The 24,216-nt window shown below is 41.6% G+C and overlaps 1 protein-coding gene across 1 annotated transcript in view; it reads left to right on the plus strand.

The window, feature by feature from the left end:
• Positions 1-619: 619 nt before the first annotated feature.
• The window catches only part of LOC306756167 (nuclear factor of activated T-cells, cytoplasmic 1-like), a 62,673-nt gene continuing 39,076 nt past the window's right edge, over positions 620-24,216 (plus strand). The window contains exons 1-6 of the mRNA XM_079240841.1: positions 620-915; positions 4,789-5,887; positions 7,841-8,000; positions 15,740-15,942; positions 18,918-19,090; positions 20,092-20,232. Coding sequence (XP_079096967.1) covers positions 798-915; positions 4,789-5,887; positions 7,841-8,000; positions 15,740-15,942; positions 18,918-19,090; positions 20,092-20,232 — 1,894 coding nt within the window. The 5' untranslated portion in view covers positions 620-797. The remainder of the gene's footprint in view (positions 916-4,788; positions 5,888-7,840; positions 8,001-15,739; positions 15,943-18,917; positions 19,091-20,091; positions 20,233-24,216) is intronic.

The raw sequence follows: 24,216 nt of genomic DNA on the forward strand, positions 1-24,216 counted from the left end.
CCATCCACACTGTACGTGGGGTCATCTACAGAAAAACTGCAGGGCGAAGGTTTGATTCCTGTTGTGTCCAAAAATGGTCCATTTTTAGGCAATCACGAATGCTTTAACCATGTGGCATTTAACTGAAACAATTTCCAGCTACTGTATTGAACAGAGATCATGTTGGCCATGCCATAAAGACAACTTGTTGACATAAGCTTAACTTTGACTGCTTCTCATTGTGTTTCATTGACTCTCACTCTTATTCTCCTCTCTCTCTCTTTCTGTCTCTCACACACACGCCACAAAAACACACACACGCTCACACAAACACGCACACACCTCCCACCTCCAAAGGGATCCCAGGGTGGAAGACATCATCAGGCGGTGTATTGCAGGAGCCCGCCGCGTCATTCCTGGGCGGCGCGCGGACAGGAGGACGGAGGGTGTTTTCCAGCTTTAAAAAGCACCAGAGCCTGCCCCTCTCACAAACTCGCTCTGCGTCATCGACCTGGGAAGAGTTTTTAAAACCTTCACCGTGGCAAAGCGAGCCAAACTCACCTCCACCTCGGTTCCCGCAGCTGCCACCTCCACCGATCCATTTATTCCCGTTTACTCGTTGCGCACAGATTTCGGAGTAGTGGACTCATAGTTTCTGTTTTTTAACTTTATTATTATTATTTTTTTAATCCTGTTCAATTTATAATTAATGGTGCAAAAGGTGAAGCCAGATTTTCTTTCTTTTTGTTTAGCCTGAATATATAACCGGTGAGGTCTTTGCGCGTGGCAGCCGGAGAAAGTTGCGCATCGCTTGTTGAATGCAGGATATCTTCTGCCTGAGCGTCAAATCCAAGTTCAGCTCTGGACCAGCCGGTAGGGAGCGGGAACTTGACTTTCTCACCTCTCTCGCCGCCGAAATGAAGTCTGCAGAAGAAGGTAAAATCATACAGCCTCGTCTTTTATGAAGCTTGTCTGACGTGTCCTCTCAGTGAAAGAGAGATAATGCAAACTGATGGGGATCTGTGTGTAAAGGGTGACTCAAATTAACTACGTTTTTCAGGACAAATAAATGATCAGTGAGTTTACTTATGTGGTAGCCTTAGTTTTGTGTCAACGTCATTGCATTCTCACATCATATTTAGACACAGGTTCTGCAAAAGAAGCACATGAGCTCATTGTTGTGATTGACATGCACCCATTTTACATCCACGCCATTAGGTGTCTCCAGCCGTCTTTGCAGGTGTGCAATCCAAGATGACAATGGGGGTTCCTCTGCAGCTCAGAACCTCCACAAATCAGTGGAGGTTCATGTCAATTTCACATTTTCTAGATGCAAAAAAACGTTCATTTCCATTCTGATGAAATGGGAGTCAGGGAGCTGACAGAAGATTTGCTTAGGAGTTGCTTGTTTTAAACTGATACTCTGTGGATACTATGTGGAAAAAAAATTCTGCTTTAGTTTGCTGACCAAAAAAAAAATAAAAAAGAAACACCCGTTTTTCAAAGTCTTTGATTCAGCATTTATGGTTGAAACATTTGATTTAATTTATCAGAAATCTCTGGTAGTCTGCCTTCTCTTAATTCACTGTGCTGATGCCTCTGGCTTTTTGTGGGTCTCTGGAATTTCATTTTGTCTTTGAGGTTTCAGACGGACGGGTGCAGGCTGTATTATTATTCATTTTTGTCCCTCTGTACTAAGCCTTATAATTGGTAGCAGACGAATTTCTGTGTGTGTGTGTGTGTGTGTGCGTGTCTGTAATCTGTGTGCTCTGAGAAGTCGGGTAGCTTGCTTGACGAGTCGTGCTTAACCACACACAGATCCAGCAGCGTGCCAAGGGCTCCTCTGCTATCACATAAACTCAGCTGCCCAGACAAGGAAGTGCAGACACACGCAGACCCTGCTGGTTTTTAGCTCTAAGTCAGTCATGTTCGAGAAGTGGCCCTGGGGTTCCCAGCTCCAGAGGCTGCAGATGACTTCTGTGTGTGACCATGTATCTCTCTCTGAGGTCCCGTCAGTCTGAGCAAAGCACAGACCACAATCCCCGTGGATAAACCCCTCCATTCTTCAGTCAAGCTGGTTTGGTTGTGGGGAGAGAATGTTTTGATCATGATAGAATAGTCAAGAAAAATGGCTGAGGACGGAGAAAACACACTATAATCTGTGTGACTGTCAGTGATTTCAAATAAACTCTGCTTACACCACACTTTGAAATGAGCTGCAAACAACTGGGGCGGCACTACTTTGTGTTCATATGTGCCTTTCATTTTTCTTTCAGTTCTTTCACCACATAAATCATAGGCTTCTATGAGTTTGTTACCTCAGCAGACATGGTGCATATGACCCAGAAAAGCCAAGTTTCAAGATGCAAGCAGGCAAGAGTGAAAGTCTGTGTGTTGAGTGGGTGTCAGAAGAAGTCAAATATGTTACAGCGCAGTGTGCTGATCACTCACTCATTCAGACGGGTACAAAAAAACATCAGCTGCAACTCTAAGGAAAGGCAGTCAGGCTTGACTTGAAGGAGGGGTGTCACTACGGGTGGAGTGGGCACAAGTTTATTATCCGTTCAAACCAAAGGAGAACAGCATCAGAGAAGACTCAGCTGGCAGTTTTTATGCAGTGACTGGGGCCGAAATGAGTTTCCAGCATGAAGAGCAAGAGTTTGATTTCAGTTATGTGTTTGAGGACAGTGAAGGTGCCCAGAATGAGCCAGAGAGAGGTGAGTGGACAGTGGGATTGTTGTCTTTACTTATTAGAATTCTAATTATTATAATTAAGAGATGGTGCTTTTCTGTCTTTTCGAGGGATTATATATATATATATTTTTTTATATATGTTAATGCGATCTGCTAGTATCTTGGGCATGGCCGTTGTTGCTACAGAAAAAAGCTCTAATGAACTAATTTTAAACTACCTACCCACGTATTATGTGACATGTGACAGATTTGTCATTCGAAATGATGCACATCTTTGTGGTTTACAAATATAGCGCTCTCCATCGAGGGGAATGCCCTCCACTGGGTTTCAGACTGATTGCTATCCTCTCTGACTTCTTTTGTCATCATCGACATTATGAATAAAAGCAAAAAAAGCAGGCATGAGATTTACACTTGACAAAAACACTATAACTCTCAGTGAGGAGGCACGTGGGCCAAGATAAACTTGCTTCCTCTAACTGAGTTTGTATGTGAGCCCGCTTGTGATTTCTTCTGTGTGCCCTTTGTTTAAACGCAGTGCATTTGTGTGTAACGCTGCAGCACACTCCTTGACTTAATCACAAGCTCAGAGCGATACAAAAGTGCTGTCAGTTTTCCACTGGGGAGGGTCTAATTTGCTCAGTGAGTGATGTAATCAATCAAAGGAAGCATCCATCAGTACTGCTGGAGGAATTCCTGGAGTACATATGACAGCAGGGTGTGCCAAATTGAGCTCTAGATGAACCGATCAAACAGAATGGCAATGCAACGTGTGGCTACACAGCAGTCACAGTAACTGCTTTGAGAAGATTGCTAAGCCTCTCCAGATGTTTATAAAGATGGGGGCGTAGTTGCTCTCCCTGTAAGATGTGTGCAGGTTTACAATGTTTAGTCCAAGCATTAAAGCATTTTCTATGGAAAGTGTAATGCAAAAGCCATGGGCTACTATTTATTTCTTCATACAATGGTTGAAGAATGTGAAAAAAGATGCAATAATAAATTGAAATATGTGCAAATACGAATATAAATAAAGTGTAAAAGCCTCAATAGATTAAGGATCAATTGATAAAAGCAGATGCACTGCAATGCTCCTGATAGATTCTTTTTTTTTTCCTTTATAATATTTTTATATAACTTTTAGATGAACTTTTTAAAAGACCACACTGCTAAGATGCTATTGGCTAATAATTCTTTTGATATTGCCTTCTAAGTATAAGGGTATTTTATACTTTAATGCGACCCCCAGTCTTGAGCATTTATGGGACAGTAGGCGACAGTGGAAAGGGAAAAAATAAGCTCTCTTGTAACAGGAAGGAAAAACCTGTGGCAGAACCTGACTCAGGGAGGACTATCAGCCTCGACTGGTTGGAGGGGGGAGGGCAGGAAAAAAGGATCAACAGGTACTTCAACGTTCAGCCAGGGAAACCTGCTGAGAAAGAAGAGAAATGCATTCTTATAACATCAATTTAAAATGCTCAATGCATCATGGGATGCCTCTCAGCAGTCTAAAGTTACGTCATCCTAAATTGGGAATGACAAGACCACCCCACTACTATAGCATTTTTAAAATAGGAGGTTTTAAGCCTGATCTTAAATATAGAGTGTGTCTGCCTCCCAAGCCCAAACTGGGATCTGGTTCTGTAAGAGAAAGGTCTGACAGCCACAGTCTCTGCCTCACATGCTACCCTTAGAGACTCTAGGAACTACAAGTAAACCTCCAGTCTGAACATCAAGTGCTCTGTTGGGAACATAAGGAACTATGTGATCTTTGATATACAGCTGAGATTTGGTCATGGAGAGCATTATATGTGAGGAAAAGTAAGTTACACTCTGTTCTGGATTTCACATGGAGGCTTTCGAGGGTTCAGCTTAGAGTTAAGATACTTCATAAAATAAATAGCTAAATTAATAAATAGTCTTCTAATAAAAGGGCTACAAATTCAAACTTTAGAAGGCCTTCAGAAAACCGGGAGAAATATTGCTGAAGAATAATGTAAAAGATTAGAAGAAATTCCACCTTCAAGCGCAATATATAAAGAAATGAGAAGACGTGCACATACTTTAGTTGGAAATTAGTGCTTAACATTTCTAAAATGATGTTCTTTTGTTTTTCAGATGCATACAACTACACACCAAATGTCAGCCTGGCTCTTCCCCTGGGCATGAGCAACCCCTGTCTTGCCACACAGTACCACACCTTACAGTCCAGCCCAGTCATCTCAGTTTCCTCCTGCCATCAGACAGGCTACAGCCTTCAGAATGACAACTTTGCAGCATCAGGGTATTACCTGCCTCATGGCTTGAGACCCAATGGGGCTCCAGCTCTGGAAAGCCCTCGCATTGAGATCACTGCCTACAGCCAGTATCCAGAGGATGAGGTAGAGGAGAGCAGTAGTGAAGACCATATCATTAAGCGAGGTGTCAACTCTATCGTTACGTTGACACTGCCCAATGCAGATGGGTATCGTGATCCCAGCTGCCTCAGTCCTGCAAGTAGCATATCTTCACGCAGTTGCAACTCTGAGGCATCCTCATATGAGTCTGGCTTCTACAACTACGACAATTCCCCACAAAACTCCCCATGGCAGTCTCCCTGTGTTTCTCCCCGAGGGTCATCCGCGCTTCTGTCATGTCCACACGCTGTCGGTCCTGCAGGCTCCCCTCACCATTCGCCTTCCACCTCCCCTCAGATAGGAGCTGTGGCAGAGGAAGGGTGGCCAGCACAGCCTCGTGGCTCCAGACCAAACTCCCCTTCCTGCAGTGGAGGCAGCGGAGGAAACAATGGCGGCATTGGGAAGAGAAAGTACAGCTTCAGCGGCTCTACCTACCATCAGACACCCTGCTCACCCAATCAATCACCCACCCCGTCTCCACATGGCTCCCCCAGGGTCAGTGTCTCAGATGAGACCTGGGTTGCCAACACCAACCAGTACACCAACTCTGCCATTGTGGCAGCCATTAATGCTCTCACCACAGATGGAGTGGTGGACATGGGGGAGGGGATCCCACTCAAGACACGTAAGACCATGCTGGACCTCTCACCCTCCATGAGCCTTAAGGTGGAACCTGGTGGTGAGGAGCTGGGACCAGATGTGGAGCTCTGCCATGAGGACTACCCCTCCCGCTTGGCCCTCAAGAAGGAGAACTACTGTGGAGGGTTCCTGGATGTGCCTCAGCATCCATATTCCTGGCCTAAACCCAAGCCTTACCTCAGGTTTGTTGAGCTTCATTAATGTTCCCACTTTCAAACAGAACTCTCTGCCCTTATTAAAGATGAGACACCCATCAGCAGCCATCTTGCTTTAAAAAAATACTCAGTTTTTCTGTAAATAGGTTGCGGAAAGTGGTAATAATTGTATCATACCATGTAATGGAAAAGCATCATAGCCGACTGAAGAACATCCATGTTGCTACCCACCATTGTGTTAGGAATTGTAGCATATAAATTTGATCGCTTACTGCATGCCAGTAGTTTCCCAAAGTTCTCTGACTGACAAGACAGTGTAAACTTACATTTAGAGCATTCTGGCCACTTTCTGCTGTAGGTAAGACACTGAAAGTTCATTTTAACAAAACCCAACTTAATGGCAGTGTCAGAATATTCCTTTAAAAATATATTTAGAAGTATTTAGTTCTTGAAGCTTCGCTAATTATTTGAATATTTCATATTGAGGACAACATTGTTTCGGTGTTTAATCTTCAAAGACCACATTACAAGGCAGAGAAGCAATGTTACATCCACTTCACTTCCAAACAACCTCTCTTTGAAGATCAAAACTCTTTCATAAATCAGATTTCACATGAAGGAGCTGCGCTTCATGTGTGTGCTACCGTTGCTATAACAACCCGACACACACAAACATAACAATGCACAAATACATTTGTTTTTTGTCCTTTGAGCAAGGTAGGCTTTTGAAAATTCTTTTGTCTCCCTTGTGGTTTGTTTTTTTTCCAAGCCAATAACACACTTTCCTGTCGGAAATCAAGTGTTTGATTAAGATAGTGAGAAACAGGAAGTAATGGTGACAGGCCTGGCCGAAGGGGAAGCAGACTGTGAGTTAATCAGGCAGCTCGCTGCACTGGTGTGTCGCGCCATCAGCCCATCTTTTTCTCTGTGTAGCTAACGTGATGTCATGCACTGACTGGGCAGATAAAGCCTTGTGGGGGGAAATCAGTTCGTTTTGGGTCAACAAACAGCCTGCAAGTTCCCCAAAGATGCCAGAGATTGGTTTCAGTTGAGCCACCCTTCAGGTCAGGGGTTTGCGTTTGCCAGGCATCCGGCAGAGAGAATTATTGTCTTGCGCTTGTTTGTTTTGGTTTAGATATCACCACGGTGTTCACATGGAAATCTCAGACTCTCCATATGGAGAACAATGATGTTGAGGGAGGCCAGCTGTAGCTCTGAGAAAGAGATATCATGCTCCAAGGCAGGGTGTGCTTCATACTCCATTGTCTTTGATACTGCGGCGGCTTTCATTTTTAATCTCTCAGTTATCAATTTGAGACAGACAATAATTGTATCAAAGGACAGCTCAAGTGCCAGTTAGTGTCAGATTGGTTTTTGTACCAAAGAAATGTCTGCCTTCCCTCTGTTACTTTTCTAACTAATCATGTTTCTACCTTTCACGTCATAATGTAAAACACACTGCTCTCTAACCAAGGCACATTCGTCCTTCATTTATTCTTCATAAAACAGGGCCACCTATTATTACCCAGACCTAAAGCATTGTGCATGTCAGTGAATGATTTCAGCTGATTAGATTATAGACTATGATGAAATGGAGAAGGATCAAGCCAGTTTGATTAAACCAGTGTGTCCCAATTTGAAGATAATTTAAAGCAAGTTTAGAACCTTAGATTCAGGTTTTCTTGATGGTGAAGGAACCCTGGAAGAAATGCAACGAAACATATCTTAATTTAGAATTGAAGTCGAAAAAAAAAAAAATGTCATTCCTCATTTATCTTTGTGGTTTTATTCCAGGTAAATTGAAAATCTAAAAAAATACTTCACCTGCTTCATTTTAATGAAGATAAATCAGATGTTTGATTTTTAGCTTAGAAAGTAAAATGACTTGAACAGTATACATTTTTATTCAGGGCTTAGAAACAGAGCTTGTGTGTATTTTTACCTTCACCAGTTGACATACGATGTGTAATGTTGTTGCAGCCCTTCTCTTCCAGCGCTTGACTGGCAGCTGCCATCCTGCTCCGGCCCGTACAGCTTGCAGATTGAGGTACAGCCGAAGTCCCACCACAGGGCCCATTATGAGACTGAGGGCAGCCGAGGAGCTGTGAAGGCACTGTCTGGAGGACACCCTGTGGTTCAGGTATGTCTACATGCACCATGCTCAGATGGTAAATGGCTTTTGAGTCAGATCTTTGAGACTGTATAGTTTTTTTTTCCAGTGATAAGGTTCAGCTTGTTGGATTTAAACCTGCTTGAATAAATTGCTTCCATTGCAGCGTAAGTGGAAAAACGTGCGTTCTGATGAACGGCAGCTTTTCTGTTCAACAGCAAGCCAGTGACATGACCACTTGGCTGTTACTGTCTTGGGGACAGGATGCATTTGGGATGCAGTCATAGAGGAAATTCTGAGCATTTCTGTTATTAGCACGAACTTTGATTTTTTTTTTTCATTCCTTTTCTTTTATGCCTTTTAGATTAGGAAAGTTTGGAGTTACTTGATATCAAATCAAACCCATGCACAAAATGTCTACCAAGTTTTCCCTCAGCTATTTTCAGTTTCTTGAATTTAGAAACATAATTATACTGCCTCTTAATGCTTGCCTTTCCTGTATGGTTTAACAGCTGCAGATTATTTACATATCTATTTTATATTTGAGCATGTGCTTGTTTGCTGTGTTGGTAATATTCCCTGAAGCTGAGACTGGTGTAAAAGGTCACTGTGACCAGCAGCACAGCATGCTGACTCAATTAGTATAGAGGAGGCCCATCGCCTCTCACTATTGTGCTTGGCGAACACTTAAAGAGCACACGTCAGTCTCACCAGCAGCACAGCACAGAGCTCCTTTCTCCGCTCCGCTGTCATCATACTGCGCTGACATCTCCGTTTACACAAGGTGGGGATTTAGTGCTGTGTGTATGTCCTTTAGGCTGAAGGTAAATTTGACTTTCATGCAGTTAATTCAAAGCAAATCTGTCTTTATCCAATCAATTGTGTCTGTTTCCTTCCGTAACAATTGTGTGAATGAATGAATTAAAGGACACTCTATTTTTCTGTACAGCTGATGCAAAAATTGTACCCAATTGTACCCTAAAAAAAAAAGACTCATTACTCAAGTACAGTTAAAGGTTGGTGGTCCATCCGTGTCACACACTTTTCACTGTGTTAGCACCGCGGCTGTTTTGTAAATAGATGTTGTCAGCACATCCTGGTCGACTTGGTGTCAAATGCAGATGACAGCTGTTAGCCAACGTGGTGTTATAAACAAAGCTGTCAACCTGCAGGTTGTTTTTGTAAATACAGGTAATTATTTCTCTTCATTAAAAACCTTTGTGTATCAAAAAGCATGAATCAACATTTCAGCCTTGCTGCAGACAGCAGCTAACCAGACTCAGGCCGCCATGTGCAGCTGTAGCAGGTGAGACTGGCTTTGATTTCATCTCTTTCTGAGTCACTTTTTTGGCCATGAAAGACTTTGCAAACACGGCATTGTACAGATTTACATTCACACATGGACTTTCATGCTTCGTAGGTACAGATTTAATGCTGACACTGTGAAGATATTTCCACGTCTTACTGTGTGTGTCTTGTGTTTTTACTGTCACGACTTCTCCTTTACTTCACATTTTACCTTTACTACTTAGTAATGATTATGTACTCCACTGATATTGCATGTGCAGTCAATCGGGATGTCTTGAGTGTTTTATAACAGCAGAAACCAGCGCAGGCAAGGTAGATAAAGCTTTAAAGATTAGGCAAGTGTTTATGCTAATGAAATGTTACAACTTCAGTGAATTTTTAGTAGTTTTAAGTACACAATGTTACATTAAGTATTCCTTTCTTTCACTTTGTTGTGGTGTTATCCAAAACTGTGTTATTTTCTTGGACGATAGATATTCTGTAGTCCCTTGTGCCCTGTGGTACCTAGTGGCAGGCGTTGGATGGGTGAGGTGCAGTCAAGGAGAATGAGTCAATAATGACACGGGGGCATGGGTGTAGGAAGAAACTCAAGGAAGTTTATGTGTGTGTGCTGCTCAAGACTAGTGCAAGAGAGCAAAGGGGCAGAAAGCGGCACCAGGCAGCTTGGCTGCCCCCCAGAGATGTTCTGTATCCTGCTGATTAGGACCTGAGTAGCTCTGAGGTTGGTTGAGCATGATGGGTGGTGTGTTGGAGTCAGAATCTCAAGGCCCATCAGATGCCATCTTCCCTTTCAATGCACTGGCGTCTCACTCCCTGCTTCTCTCCTGGGGGGCCTGAGGATGTCACTCTGTCTGAACTGCTTATCCTTCAACCGTCTCCCAAACGCTCCCCAGCAGGCTTTCCTCGGTTGAAGCCCAGTCATCCATAGTCACCATTGTTTTTTACCCCATGCATGATCAAATGCATGTGCTATAAACGATGGTGACATGTGTGTTGGAAAGCAACACCAGGTGAAAAAAACAGCAAGATGACAAGGGTGAAGGGGTGCGCTGTTTCTGCAGCCTGTACAAGCATGGTCAAACCAAACTAGGGTTGTTTTAGTGGTATTGCTTAAAAAACTGGCTGGGTTTTTTTTTTTTTTTGTTTTTTTTTGCAAGTTTGCAGGGAGGCTCATCTAGAAGATCTGAAGGCATCGCTTAAGGTGCACACTGATGAGAAGCTATAGATTATGGGCTGCATTGACTTACTACATCTCTGCATCACGTTGTAACCCTTCCACTGTGCCCTATGCTGCTCTTCATCTGTGGACTTTTAACCCCTCCGCCCCGACTTGCAATTGTGGTTATTATTATATTTGTTGGTGCAGACCACAACACCATTCATTGCTACTGCTACGCAAAGCCTCCATTGGGTGGTATTATCACATATTATTTTCAGATTATGGGAAGAAATACAAAAAGATAAGAAAATACATATATGAGCATGTGACCATGCTCTGATTAAAAGTGTTGATTCTGTCCCAGATATTGCTAAGGTTCATCCTCAGTCATGGTGAGATCTGCTTGGCCCTTGGTATCAGCAGACAGCAACACCTGTGGAGTGTTAAGTACAGTGCAGTCATCCTCATGGCTTGTTCATATAGGGTAATCACTGGCCTATAGGCTTTCCTCCTCACACATACATACACTCTCTCATTAACTCGAAAGCAGCAACAGACGTGTTGTAATTTCAACAGGATGTAGCCATCATCCCTATTAAAATGTGTGACTTAATACCGTCTGTCTTCCTCTGCAACTGTATGTAATGCACAGCAAATTTGCCGTATGTTTCCGGCATGGCGAAATGAAAGCCTTCAGCAAACACGTGCTGGCTTTTCGCATGTGTGTTTTCACCTTGGGATCCGGTGCTTACTGGCTCTGCAATGTCTCAAAAGAACTCCCCCACCCCTCTCCCCAATATACATGAAACTATACTGTAGCTGTTAATTGCCCATTAAATCTACTGCTGCTTCTTGTTTGATATCCAAAAGGCTTGGTTTACCCTGCAGTGCTGTTAGAGCTTGGTCAGGGCTATTATTCATAGCCCAAAGGGGTATTTATGCCAGTCTCAAATTGTGCTTCTATGTCTGCGAGGCTTCCCTTACAGTAGTATTGGGCTACCACTAATTACCAGTTAATAACATGTGGAAAAAGTTTAGAGAGATGTGTATCGTTTTCACTGGTTTGAGGTGATAACCAGACGGCCCACAGATTTATGAGGTAACAAGTGGGTATTCTTGCTATTGCGGAGATGAAGGGGGCACAGCAGTCATATGTGCATCATCTTACTTAAATTTTGCTGTAGGTTTGAATGATACTTCTCATGGCAAACTGCACTAGTAACAAAGCCATTCCTTTTTTTTTATATGGAATTTGGACTTAGGTTGGTCTAGACATGGGCTTGTGCTTGAAAGGCTGCCCTTGATGACATAACGCCAAAGCACTCAATTCAACAAAAACTTTAAGGGCTATAGATGTTTGGTTGCTTATAAAAAGAAGTAGCATGTGGAGCCATGGAAACGAAGCACATCAAGGGAATGTATATGTTGCCTTATGCATTCGTTATGAGACACAGGAGACGAGAGCAGGGTAGGAGGGTGATGGAGTAAAGTCTGGAAGCGGAGACAACTTGGATGAGTGTATGCTTAATTGGGTACAGCAAAGGCTGGCCTGTGTGCGTGTCAGCACTTGACAGAGAAGGGAGCGTGATAATGGGAAAAAGCCTGAATCTGCTGTTTTATTTCTTTTCGCCTTCCCTGGTCCCCCCCTCCCCTTCTTTTGCTTCTAGTCATCCTCTCCTTTCCCTCAGTTCATTGCGCCACGTGGACTTCTACAAGTCATGACATTTCTCCAGGCAGTGATGAAATCACTCCGGAGGGAGAGGAGGCAGACCGCTGTAGGCCTGTGGAGTGTACTTGCAATCAGTTTCCAGCCAGGACAGACACATCTAATTTACTACTAAGTCATTATTAAATTGAACATGTTCAAATTCTTCATTTGAACTGTTGAGCCCAGCATTTAAAATGTCACCATCGCTACAGGAGCTGGAGGATCAAACCTACTTTGGACAACTGCTGTTTAAGATATGTATTAATTTTTTTTTTTTTTTAAATCAGCCATTAATATTGTAGAATTGGACACGGTGTACACTACATATCATTTAAACTGACCTAGACAGTACATCTGCGTATAATTACACAATTAAGGCATCAGCTGCCATATTCTCAACGTTTTACTCACGCTTCATCTATCAGAAATGGTTCACGCAACAGCGGCTGGTGATGAGAGATGTAAATGGGTAGAAGTTGGCACCAAGGTCCCAGCTGCAAATCAAGATATGTTTTAAACTCCGTTTAGATTAGCTCAAGGAAATATACAGTGTGTTTGCCAGATAGGCTGTTGTCACACCAAGAGAACCTCATCTGGTCGAAATTAAGGGTTCTCTTCTCCAACCAAAAGCTGAGGTCACAGGTGTGTGTGTGTGAAGTCTCTATTTAGCCCCCCACTCGCCACCAAATCAACATCAACTTATTTTATCCTTTATAAATAAAATGAAGAAGCTAGTTTTGAGCTCTGCTTCTGGTGAGCAGTTGATTGAGCATCATGGGAGTTTCTGAGAAAAAAAAAAGGGAGGACTGCGGGGAGAGGGTCAAGGAGAGCACATATGGTAAAAGATTTGAGGGAAGTTGCCGGGGGGACTAGACGGCCTTCTATTGCTGCTGGGTTGGCCAGCGTCACCAAGAGGACTACCTGACCTCATTAATCACTTCCTCTACCCGCATGAGGTCATGAGGTTTTGAGTGACGACGCCAGCATCATCGTGTGCTACCGCAGGACGAGTGAGGAGATAAAGCCCCTCTCTCTCCCTCTTTCTCACCAACTGCGTTCTATCCCCCACTGCTATCCAGCCTTTCCAGAGGGCCTCCTTAAAGACACGTGGCGGCTGAGGTAATGGCTGGAGGTCATAGAGAAACACAAAAAAAAAGGTCTAGTGAGGCAAAAGGGACAGACGACACAGCTTTGTAGTGCGGCTGCCTGTGTTTTATTAAATCAAAAGGCAACGTCATGCAATTTAACGCTCCGGTGTTTCAGATTTGTACCTCATGCTCCGACACTGCCCTCCCACAAGTCGATGCACAAGTAACTGGTAGCATGTGTGGCTATGGATAATTACTTCTGGTGACACTAGAAGTAAAATATAACAAGGGGAGCAGGGTCTGCCGGTGAGATCACCGCATAGATGAAGTGGCCCCTAGGGATGCCAAGACTTCAAGAAGCTCCTGACCTCTGCCTAACTCACTGATGACTAGCATGTGTGACTTGCTCACAGATCGAGACAGCTGCGAGAGACACTATGGTGAGCCGAAGAGAAAAATATGATAGTTGGAACTGGAGATGACTGACAGCTTTAGCATTACCACTCCCTTCGCTCCCCCTTGATATCTGAATCAAAGAACTAAGCTGGATAACCACTGGTACTGAGATTGTGAAGCATATGGATATATACTCTACTTGAATGACTGGTCATATCCACTTTGATGCAAGATGATTAATTCTGAAATTTTTACAACTAGGGAGAAAAAGAGCACATCCTCTGACTTGTCTTAAACCCAAAAGATCAGCCATCAAACGTGGACAATAGGCATTAAATCTTAGTGTTGAAAATCTGAGTAGACATCTTCTGATAAATGCATCCAGACAAATTTGTTCTCAGACCGCAGGCATTAAGTGTCCATGACATTCTAGCACTAATTTCCACACAGCTCTCCAGACTTCAACCTTGCTCTTCCTCACACCCCCATCCCTTCCTGCCCTCTCAAAGGTAATTATAAACCCATTAATCAGATTATGTCATAGGTTACATGTGGTCTGCGTTTTGTTATATGAGTCAGTCTATTGGATAAACAACTGGGGTCTTTTATTCCATTCGACGTTACCACTGTTTTCACTCGGACAGAGCTCAAAGAAAATTGGTCTAAAGCAATGTGCTGGTGTGTGCTGGAGTAATTGACCAATTTGTGGGATTTTTTCAGAGGGCCGTGGCTTGGTGAGCTCCGGTCTTGAGCAAAACCGAGCTCTCTCAGTAAATGTCACCGTGTGGTCAAGTAGCCACCTGGGTGGATCCATGGAGGTCCGTGTATTGATTGTTTTGGTGTACTGTACCAGATGGATTCTGCAGCTTCCTTACAGCTTTTAAGTTTGGAGCAATTTCTATGCCAACATCAACTTCCTGCCTTCCAACCATGGGACCACTTTGCCTTAGAAAAAAAAAAAAAGTATATCTTGGGAGGTCTAAGACTCAGTTACACCAGAGATGCCTCGGTTGGCAAATTATTATAGTCAGAGATTACTCACAAGATATTAGCTGTCCTTCACCACACAAGAATTTGAAATCCTGCCTGAATGTTCATAAATTTGTACCATTATAATCCTAGTTTGATCATCAAATTATGTTACTTTAGCCACTATCAAAAAATGAGCCGGGGTGCTGATGATATCTTAAGCACAGCCGACCCAAAACTCAACAGTACTTGGTCATGGAGTTTTCTTCCCCTTTTTTTAAAAAAAGATTTGATCTTTTTATTAGTTGAGCAGTAGCAGCTAATGGAGGCCTGCAAGAGGAAGTGGTAGTTGTTTGAAGTGGTGGTTCTGATACAGGAGTCTCTTTCATCACAGTGGGACACAGTCTCTAAGCTTTAATGGAAATCATAATGCATGTTCATAACTGCCCAAAGGCAATGGGGCTGGGTTGTGTATGTTGCACTGTGTGGCGTTCGTGGGTGCTATTACCAATTAAATTTTAGAGTAAGCTTTCACTGTTCACTTATCACCTGTATATAAAGTTTAGCTCAACTTAGTTTTTGTCTTAGCTTTGAGTCTAGCTGTATTGGATGATTTAAAATTGGTCACAAATTCAGTTTTCTTTCTGTTGATGCAACTCATGGAAATTGGGAAAAGGGTAATCGCATTGCACCTTAAAGCAGTCTATTGTTAAATGGTGTATTTTAATAACACCACTCTTTGCTTCTTGTTGCTATATTGGTGTCTTTTCATGCAGTTCTGAGATTTTAATAAACAATTCATGTCTCTTCACCAAAGAGCTCTGCAGAGATCTACACACAAACGTACTTTCAAAAACATCTAAATGGAACAAAAGAGAGAGAAAAAAACGTCATCAGGGAGGTGAAGCTAACTTTAAAACAGCATACAATTGAAAAAGAGTCTCCAAACCAAAACTACACAACAACCAAAAAGGGTGTGTTTTCAAACTCCCTATGCTGTGTTTAAGCCATAATTAAAGAACTTTTATCCTCAGAAGCTAATATATATTCAATCTCTCTTTCCTAACTGTGAGGTTGCCTTAGATGGAGGTCTGAAAACCTAATGTTGCTTCTCACCTGGTTCTCTTTGTTCTCCCGCCAGCTTTATGGCTACATGGAGAGTGAGCCGCTCACCCTGCAGCTGTTCATAGGGACCGCAGACGACCGCCTCCTGCGACCACATGCCTTCTACCAGGTCCACCGCATCACCGGCAAAACTGTCTCTACTGCCAGCCATGAAGTTATGCAATCCAACACCAAGATTCTGGAAATCCCTCTCCTGCCTGAAAATAACATGAAAGCTATGTAAGTGACATTAAATATCAGAATATTGACATATCAGTTTCTCTAAATGTTTTCCACTATATTATCCAGTGTACTGTACTTTAAAGCACATTGTTTTATTTGTCCATACATGACAGTTAAGGGCCAATCAGTCTATGTCCTGAAGTCTGCAGTGCCCAAAGCAATGAAAAACAATCTGAACCAGCAGTTGTGGTACCTACTTAGTAACAGGGAAGCAATATACACAACTGAAATAGTCTTAAATTGAAGCATGTTTTCATCAAAATATGACCAGAATATATATATATATATATGTACATGTTAAAAAAAAAAAAGAAATATTAATGTCAAAATTAATATCTGATAAAAATCCTACATTGTTGGATAGCTTGCTACAGTTGTCATTGCCATTAGTGCTAATTTTTTTTTTTTACTAAAAATTGGCTACTGCTTTTTTTAATACTACTGACAATTGTATATACTTCATATACATGCGGTATACTAAATAATGCATAAGCACCATACGTTTTAATTACTCCCAATAGCGTGCTTGTTCATTGGGATTTTTAAAAGTCAGATCAGATTAATGACAGTTCAACTGTACTCAACTGTGCCAGTAAGCCACAATCAGTCAAGAGGGACAACACAAATAATCTTGACTACACCATAATGAAAAAAGTGCCTCAAGAGCATGACCAAGTGAACACAAGTATTGAAAATTTAGGTGCCACCAACGTTAGCTCTCCCCGCTTACATTAAATTTACACAAATATTAACGTTTTAGCAACAACATCAAAAATTTTTGTTACTATGTTGAATCATTGTCCTTAACCTACTCCTTAGCAATGATAACTTACTCTTGCCTGTTTCATCTATTAGCTCTTAGCGTATACTGCAAATTAAGCTAGCTGGCTGACATGCTAATTGTTTTTTCGACAAATCCAGATGAAAGTCTTTTCATTAAGTTAAGTTCCTGAAGTCTAAGAGATCCATCAGATGCTAAAAACCAAATCAAATATACTTAGAACCACTCTGGAAAGTGCTCTTATATATGATGTACTTTATCTTTTTAGAAATACATATCCATTTATTAGGCTGAGGCAACATGCTGGGCCTCTCTCATCCTCCCTCTAGATTTGAAGTGATCCAAAGGGCTGCACCCTACACTGCATCCAGCCAGTAGCTCCTGTCCTGGGGCTCCTTTCAGACTAGGCAGCAGTGAGTTTATTGGACTGAGGCCCAGAACTCTGTATTATAGCTAAAACCACTGCTTCTGGGAATTACATAAGGTTATCATACCTCATGCTGCATTTCATATTTATCCCTCACTACTTTACTTTTGAAATACTTTGTTTTGTTTTGTTTTTTTAGATGAAAGGAATTGGAAACACGGTTCATTTTCAAGACTTATTTTAATGTTTGTTTAAATGATGGGTATTATAAAGATATTTATGGGACATAAAGTGGTTCCCGACTGCATAAATGATTTTAACATTTGTAATGCCTTGCTGTATCTTTTCCAGCAATACCACAATTTCCTTTATATTGCAACATTTTCAGGGGCACTGCTCACTTGTTCTATTTAATGTGTTCCAGGGTATGATTTTACAAAAAAGAAAAAAATCCAAGTCAAGAGGAAGTCTCTTTTCCTTTGTCATCAGCAAATAAGGTTAAAAGCAGAGGAGTGAAAGTTCCCTCTCTTTCCTCTGACGATCTTAACGGTCAAAGATGAAGAAAAGCCTGCTTTTTTTCCACTGAACTATTAAACAGCCGCCTTGGTAATGCAACATCCATCTCTCTGCTCTTGCGCCAGCAATCATTTGCTTGCTGTGTGGGATGCAGACTTTTGAAACTTGCAATCAAAGTTTCAGAATGTTCTGAGCTTCCTTCTCAATCTGTAAAAAAGATTAATCTTATATACATAATTTAACTAATCTAAATTTACTTGAAGTACCTGGGGAATTGTGCTATAACTCCTAATTATGAACAAGTTAGCAAAATAAATTGCCAATAAGCAGCTAGTGCTGGAGTTGATATAACAGAGTTTGCATCATGTGTGTATTTTATGTAAAGGAAACAATCAGACGCTGTAGAGTTAATCACCCTATATCAGGTTGTTGGACAGAGAAAGTTTCGTTAAACTACCGTGTAACAAAGCATAAGTTTATGTAAATATGATGAGGAGTAGTTGTGGGTAAGGTGGCTCATCTAAATTTTTCCCCACTCAAATTGTGTAGTTCAGAGTTAAGGATGAAATTGCTAAAGTAAAAAACAAAAAAAAAACCAGTTACCATACTCCAGGAAAGCTTCCCAAAAGTCTACCATGTAAAATAACTGAAATGCCAAACCATATCCCATTTGTTTTCCCTCAGTTTTGCCAGCCACATTACTTTCATATAAATTCACAAATGGCAATGCCTACTAAATAATGTTTGGGTTATTTTTTCCACCAAGAAAAGGGAAAGAAAATGTATCCTTTCTACCGCCAAAATTGTGAAATGAAATAAATAAAGAAAGACAGCTTTGCGAAGGGTCTTTTGCTACATGTGGAGATGATTAGGAGTGGTTTTAATGTAAAAATGAAGTAAATAGTGTGAAGAGACATGGCAATCTGGATGTGCTATGATAGCAAAGTGACTTTGGGTACTGATGGGACCTGTGGTTTTGCTTAGCTGCTCATTCATGGAACACTGAGACCCTTTAAATCTTTTAGATGAAATCACGTTCATCCAGTTTTGGCCTTGATGACATTCAGGATTATTGGTGAAATAGTCATGCTACAGTGAACGTCCAGAGTGTGATCTATAACACCACTAGAGCCATCATGCTGGTCCACAGCAGCTTTGCTTAGTGCTGCAGTTAAAACAGTCTAATTTGTGTAAAAGGTATACTGCTGGATTCCAGGGTCAGAAATTACGTAGGAGAGAAAATTATGCTTTATCTATTGTGTTATAACTATCATGTGAAAAGCTTCCCCCTTCTTTCTTTTTTCCCAGCATCGACTGTGCAGGAATCCTCAAGCTGCGTAACTCAGATATTGAGCTACGTAAAGGGGAAACAGATATTGGACGTAAAAACACTCGTGTTCGGTTGGTGTTTCGTGTACACATCAACCAGCCCAATGGCAGGACAGTGTCCCTACAGGCATCCTCAAACCCCATTGAATGCTGTAAGTCTGATGCACTAGCATGCACACACACACACACACTCACAGAAATAAACACAAGGACTGGCTCTTTGTCTTGGCTTTCCACTTAAGCGAAAGGTGGCATCTATTGTTGTAATCCTGTAAACTGAGCCACATTTTTATTACTTGGTGGAGCAAATTGACTGCCTCTGCACCCAGAAAGCTTTATGTGATCAAAGGAATTTGCCAAGGCAATAGATGCATTGTACACACGTGTTATCTATCTCAAATTCACATTTTATGACTGAATGCGAAAGTTATTGTGGTAAGAGTACCCCATTAGCACAGATTTCACAAAGGTCATTTGCCAGCCCCGGTTTTGGCACAGTCGAAGGAGCACATTGAAAGAAACCTCTGTTTCTTTGTCATACATTTGTGTGTATAAGGGTATAGGTGTGATGTTATTTGCACCCAAGGAAACCAATTAAAAACTAGACGGTGAGACAGAGCTGGCATTGTACTTTATGGCCCTAAGTAGCAGTTAATCAGTTGCTTCATCATTACTGAAGACTTAGTGTTGTTTAGCTTTTTAAAGAATTCCCATTTTGGTAAATTCATAGATGAAATTTCACTATTACGTGATAATAAATATTTATTGTGTTTTTCTGGCAATGAATGTGGTCACCGCGTTCCAGAGGTCAGAGGCGACACGCTTGCCTCATTTCACAGAAAGCAAAGACAGGTGACTGGCCGCCGGCTGCTTGATGAAAAATAATGAACAAGGATTTGACCGTGAAAATAGTGTTTTGATTCGCCTTGCGCCTTTTTAGTTGTCATTTAAAAAGCAGCTGTCATTTAAAAAGCTCTCAGCTAGAGGTCATGAAATCAGCATTATTATTTGATAAGCCTGTGTCCCTAATCAAAAACGGCCATTTTACTGGCTGTGTGTTGCTTGTTTGCTGCCCAGGTTAGATGACGATTAGGAAGCATGTTTATGGCCTTGCGCTCTGTATTAAAAGGTTTGTGTGTGACATCTTCTTTAGCCCAGCGATCGGCTCAAGAGCTTCCCCTGGTTGAGAAGCAGAGTGTGGAAAGCTACCCCGCCACTGGAGGCAAAATGATGTTTCTCAGTGGTCTCAACTTCCTCCCTGAGTCCAAGGTGGTGTTCGTGGAGAAAGCGCAGGGTAAGCTGGAGTTAAACCTTATCAGACCACGTTCACTGCAATTTAATTTCCTTTTCTAATATCTCTTTCAAATGTGCCTATCCTCCTCTTTCCCAGTTGCGTTTTCTTAGTCTTTCTTCCCGTCAAAATAGAGGCGGACTTGCCAGAGAGCCACATGTGGTGTGCATTAGGCCACTATATTTTTAACCAAAGCGTATTTACATTTGCTGAAGTTTCCATTGCCTGTTCAGTGGCGCTCGCCACAAATGAAGAAATGAATCACAACCAGGCCATGTGCAACGTCTCCTTTCTCTCACTTTCCTTCTCTCCTTTCACGTCCCTTCTCTTCGTACTCTCCTGCTTTTTACTGCGAACTTTCTCTCTTATTCTCTTTGAATAGTCCTCTCCTCGCCATCCGTGTGGATGGTAGCAACAGTTATAAGACAGATAATCAAGTTTGTAGACTGACTGATGATTGTGATCATTTCCATGATCACACCCACTAAGTAGAAGCACAGCTTAAACACACGATACCTCTGCAGTCAATATAGAAGAGATTTGGCTGTAGTTGCTAATTAGTAACACCTAAAACAAGGGGATAACATATAGACTGTTGCACATCAGGTGTTTGTAACCATCAGGTCCTGACATTATAACAATTACTGTCTGGACCATGACTCAACTGCATGACTATAACAGCAAAGTTATTCTATCGTAAAATATATGGGTCTAAAAAGGCCTCTAAAATCTTTTTACCTCAATAAATAGGAACAAATAATACAATTATTCCATTAACTAAGCAATACAATAACATAAAACCATTTGATCACCAAAATAATTTGTGGTTGCATTAAATCATAAAACACTAGAATGGCAAAGTGTTTTACAAAGAAATGACTCAAAGCCACTCCGTCATTTGACATATTCTTCCTTCACTGGTGCGTCACTTGTCATAAAATTCAGTCTGGTTTTTGTGTAATTTTGTTTAAAATCAAACAAAGATATTCAGCACTGCCAATGTAATTCTGCTAAAGCTCTTTCTTCACCTTTATTCTTGGCAGAAGATTTAATTGAATCAACACAGCGTATACAATTCAAACGACGATAGTTCTTTCCATTCTCCCAAATTACACTGGAATTGTTTAGCCAACTGTTGTTTTTTTTTCCCCTAAATGTACTAAAAGTCATCTGATGGCCATCCAGGGATTCTCAATTAGAAAGCCACTGGTGAGAAAAACGTGGATTGAAATCCTTTTCATTTGAACAAGTGCAGCCAATCCTAATGTTGATGTCTCTCCATATTTGAATTATCTGTTTTAAAGCACTTCAGGGGTTAAGACAGGGATGGGGGTGAGAGGGACCAGTTGAACTTGGTAATGTTGGGTCTCCCTCCTCCTGGCTTTACTTAGTCATGCAGGGAGTTACCTTAGAGAGGAAAGCCCATGCATACACCCCCTGCCATTTAAGCCTCATGACCCTTTCCAGGTTGTGTTTCTCTGCTTTCACCCACTCTTCTTACTTTAGCTGTTTCCTCCTTTTTCTCTGTTGTACCGCCTCCATCTTTTGCTTTTCCTACCTCTGTCCTCAATACCCGCTAAAGACATTAGCTGGTTTGGAGCGCTGCACTAGCGGGATCCCCACTCTTGGTCCTGTCTCTGACATTTCAGTGTTTTTTTCTTATTTCTTATTTTGTTTTTTTTACTGTGGTTATTGAGAAGCATAGAAAGAGATTGAAAGAGGGGCTGTCTGTCTGCCACTTAGGCTGCTTTTATGCAAACTTTAATGGTCCACCACTTCAAGGGTCTCCTAACTTAAAAAGCCCATTACAGACATACTCACACTCTAAACACACATGTACACACCGGAGCACGCACATCATTCACTAATGGCAACTATGTATGCGCAAGGATGAGTGTGGAAAAGTACTTACGCCCCAAATATATTGTAAGATGTTGTCTCCTGGCATTATAATCGGAGAATTCAGCTGTTTCTTAAAGGATCCATGCATCAAGATCCATCTTTTTGTTGATTTAGAAGGACCAAATTGGGATGAGGAAAAAAAACAACCTATAAAATTATAATTATATTACAAATTTATTCTAAAACTTCAGTCTGATTTTCCGCTGGAAAAGTTCATGGCTAAATCCAGTCCTGAAAGACAGAGTATTGCACCGCAATAATTACTTCTCGCAGACATCAGACAGCAACACACACACACACACACACACAAATATATAGCCAAGCTTTTTGTAAGGCACAACACCAATCACAGCTTTTGCCACAGTGGTGACAGCCATTACTGCTGCTGCCATCAAAGGTCAGAGTGGCTGCTCGCTTTCCAAAATTGACTCCAATAAACACCTTCCAAAAAATTCCACAAATCTAAGACACAACAGACGGATTTCTGAGAGACTCAATCCAACTTATGTGAATAATTATGCAGAGTTAGAATCATCTAATTTGAGCGGGAGAAAGATCACACACCTCGCAAAAGCCCATTAGATCAGATGGGACAGAAATAAATCATAACTGCATGCAGGTCTTTAACTGCCCCTATTTGCAGTTTTTTTTTTCTTTTTTTTTCATGAAAAGCCCTTTAACAGATACCACAAAATATTGCAGAGATTGTCCCATTTACAATCTGCGGTTAAGTGAACAGAGACCCACAAAAAGATCTTTTAGTCCCTGGCAAACCATTAAACCACTGGCTTTTCCTAAAAGTGGGACAAAGACTTTGTGAGGTTAATTAAATGTGAAGCTTTCAGAGCAAAAAAAAAAAAAATTATTCCTAAACTCATGGTACAGGGTGTGTGCCCAGCAGTGATCAATCTTTTGTTTTAACTCGCTCTTTTCACCTTCACAAAGGATGTCAGACAATTGCATTTTAAACTTAAAGAGGTAAGTTGAAACTGTGAAGTATTTGTTGCACTCTCCACATGAGTTCCTCTTGTGCTGTTATTGTGATATAGCTAAGCCTTGTGTTAATAGCAATGAGTCATGTTTAGAGAAATGGTTATTGTGCTGCATAAGCATCACAATTCACTCAATGAACAATATGGCGAGCATAATTGTACCCTGATATTTGTCAGTGGGAAACAAGTTATTTAACCTGAACTGATGCAGTAAGTAACTTCTTTTTCCTTGAACAACCTTGCTGGAATACACATCTTGTGGTCGTGAAGAAATACTGTTCTGTTTCAGAAAGGTCAAATTACCGAAGCCATTAAAACGGGATAAAGAAACTGTCACATGCATGAATAAAATCTGGAAGGATTGTGATGAAACAGCCTTCTTCCTTAAAGTTCATGGTTCACCATGAAGATTTATCATTGGAGCAGTGGAAAGTGGTGATGTGGTCTGGATCCAGATTGACCTTATCCCAGAGTGATGGGTGCACGGAATTCAGAAGAACATCATAGGAAGGTCTGCACTTATCACAGCTTGTGCCTACCATATAGCTTTAGGTTCACCAGCATTTTGCAGAAAATAAAATTATGTCAGCTGACTGAAGTAACTGATTTGCATAACTGTAAATCTTTACTTTTCCCTGATGGTATATTCCATGATAACATTCATTCATTCATTTTCTGAACTGTGGGGAAGCTGGAGCCTATCCCAGCCGGCTTTGGGCAACAGGCAGGGTACACCCTGGACAGCTTGCCAGTCCATTGCAGGGCCACACACAGAGAGATAACAACCACACTCATGCTCACACTCACTCCTAGGGGCAATTTAGAGTGACCAATTAACCTAACATGCATGTCTTTGGGTGGTGGGAGGAAGCTGGAGTACCTGGAGAGAACCCATGCAAACTCCACACAGAAAGGCCACTGACCAAACCAGCCAAGGATCGAACCAGCGACCTTCTTGCTGTGAGGCCACAGCACTTGAGTGAGCCTTCATCACTCTGAAAGCTTAGTGAAAAAGTCATGCAACTGTGGATGAGCAGTGACACTGCATAAGATTATTGAAACATGCTACAGCAAATATTTCAGTGTATTTAAT

Source organism: Telmatherina bonti, assembly GCF_933228915.1.
Source record: "Telmatherina bonti genome assembly, chromosome: 5".
Lineage (NCBI taxonomy): Eukaryota > Metazoa > Chordata > Actinopteri > Atheriniformes > Telmatherinidae > Telmatherina > Telmatherina bonti.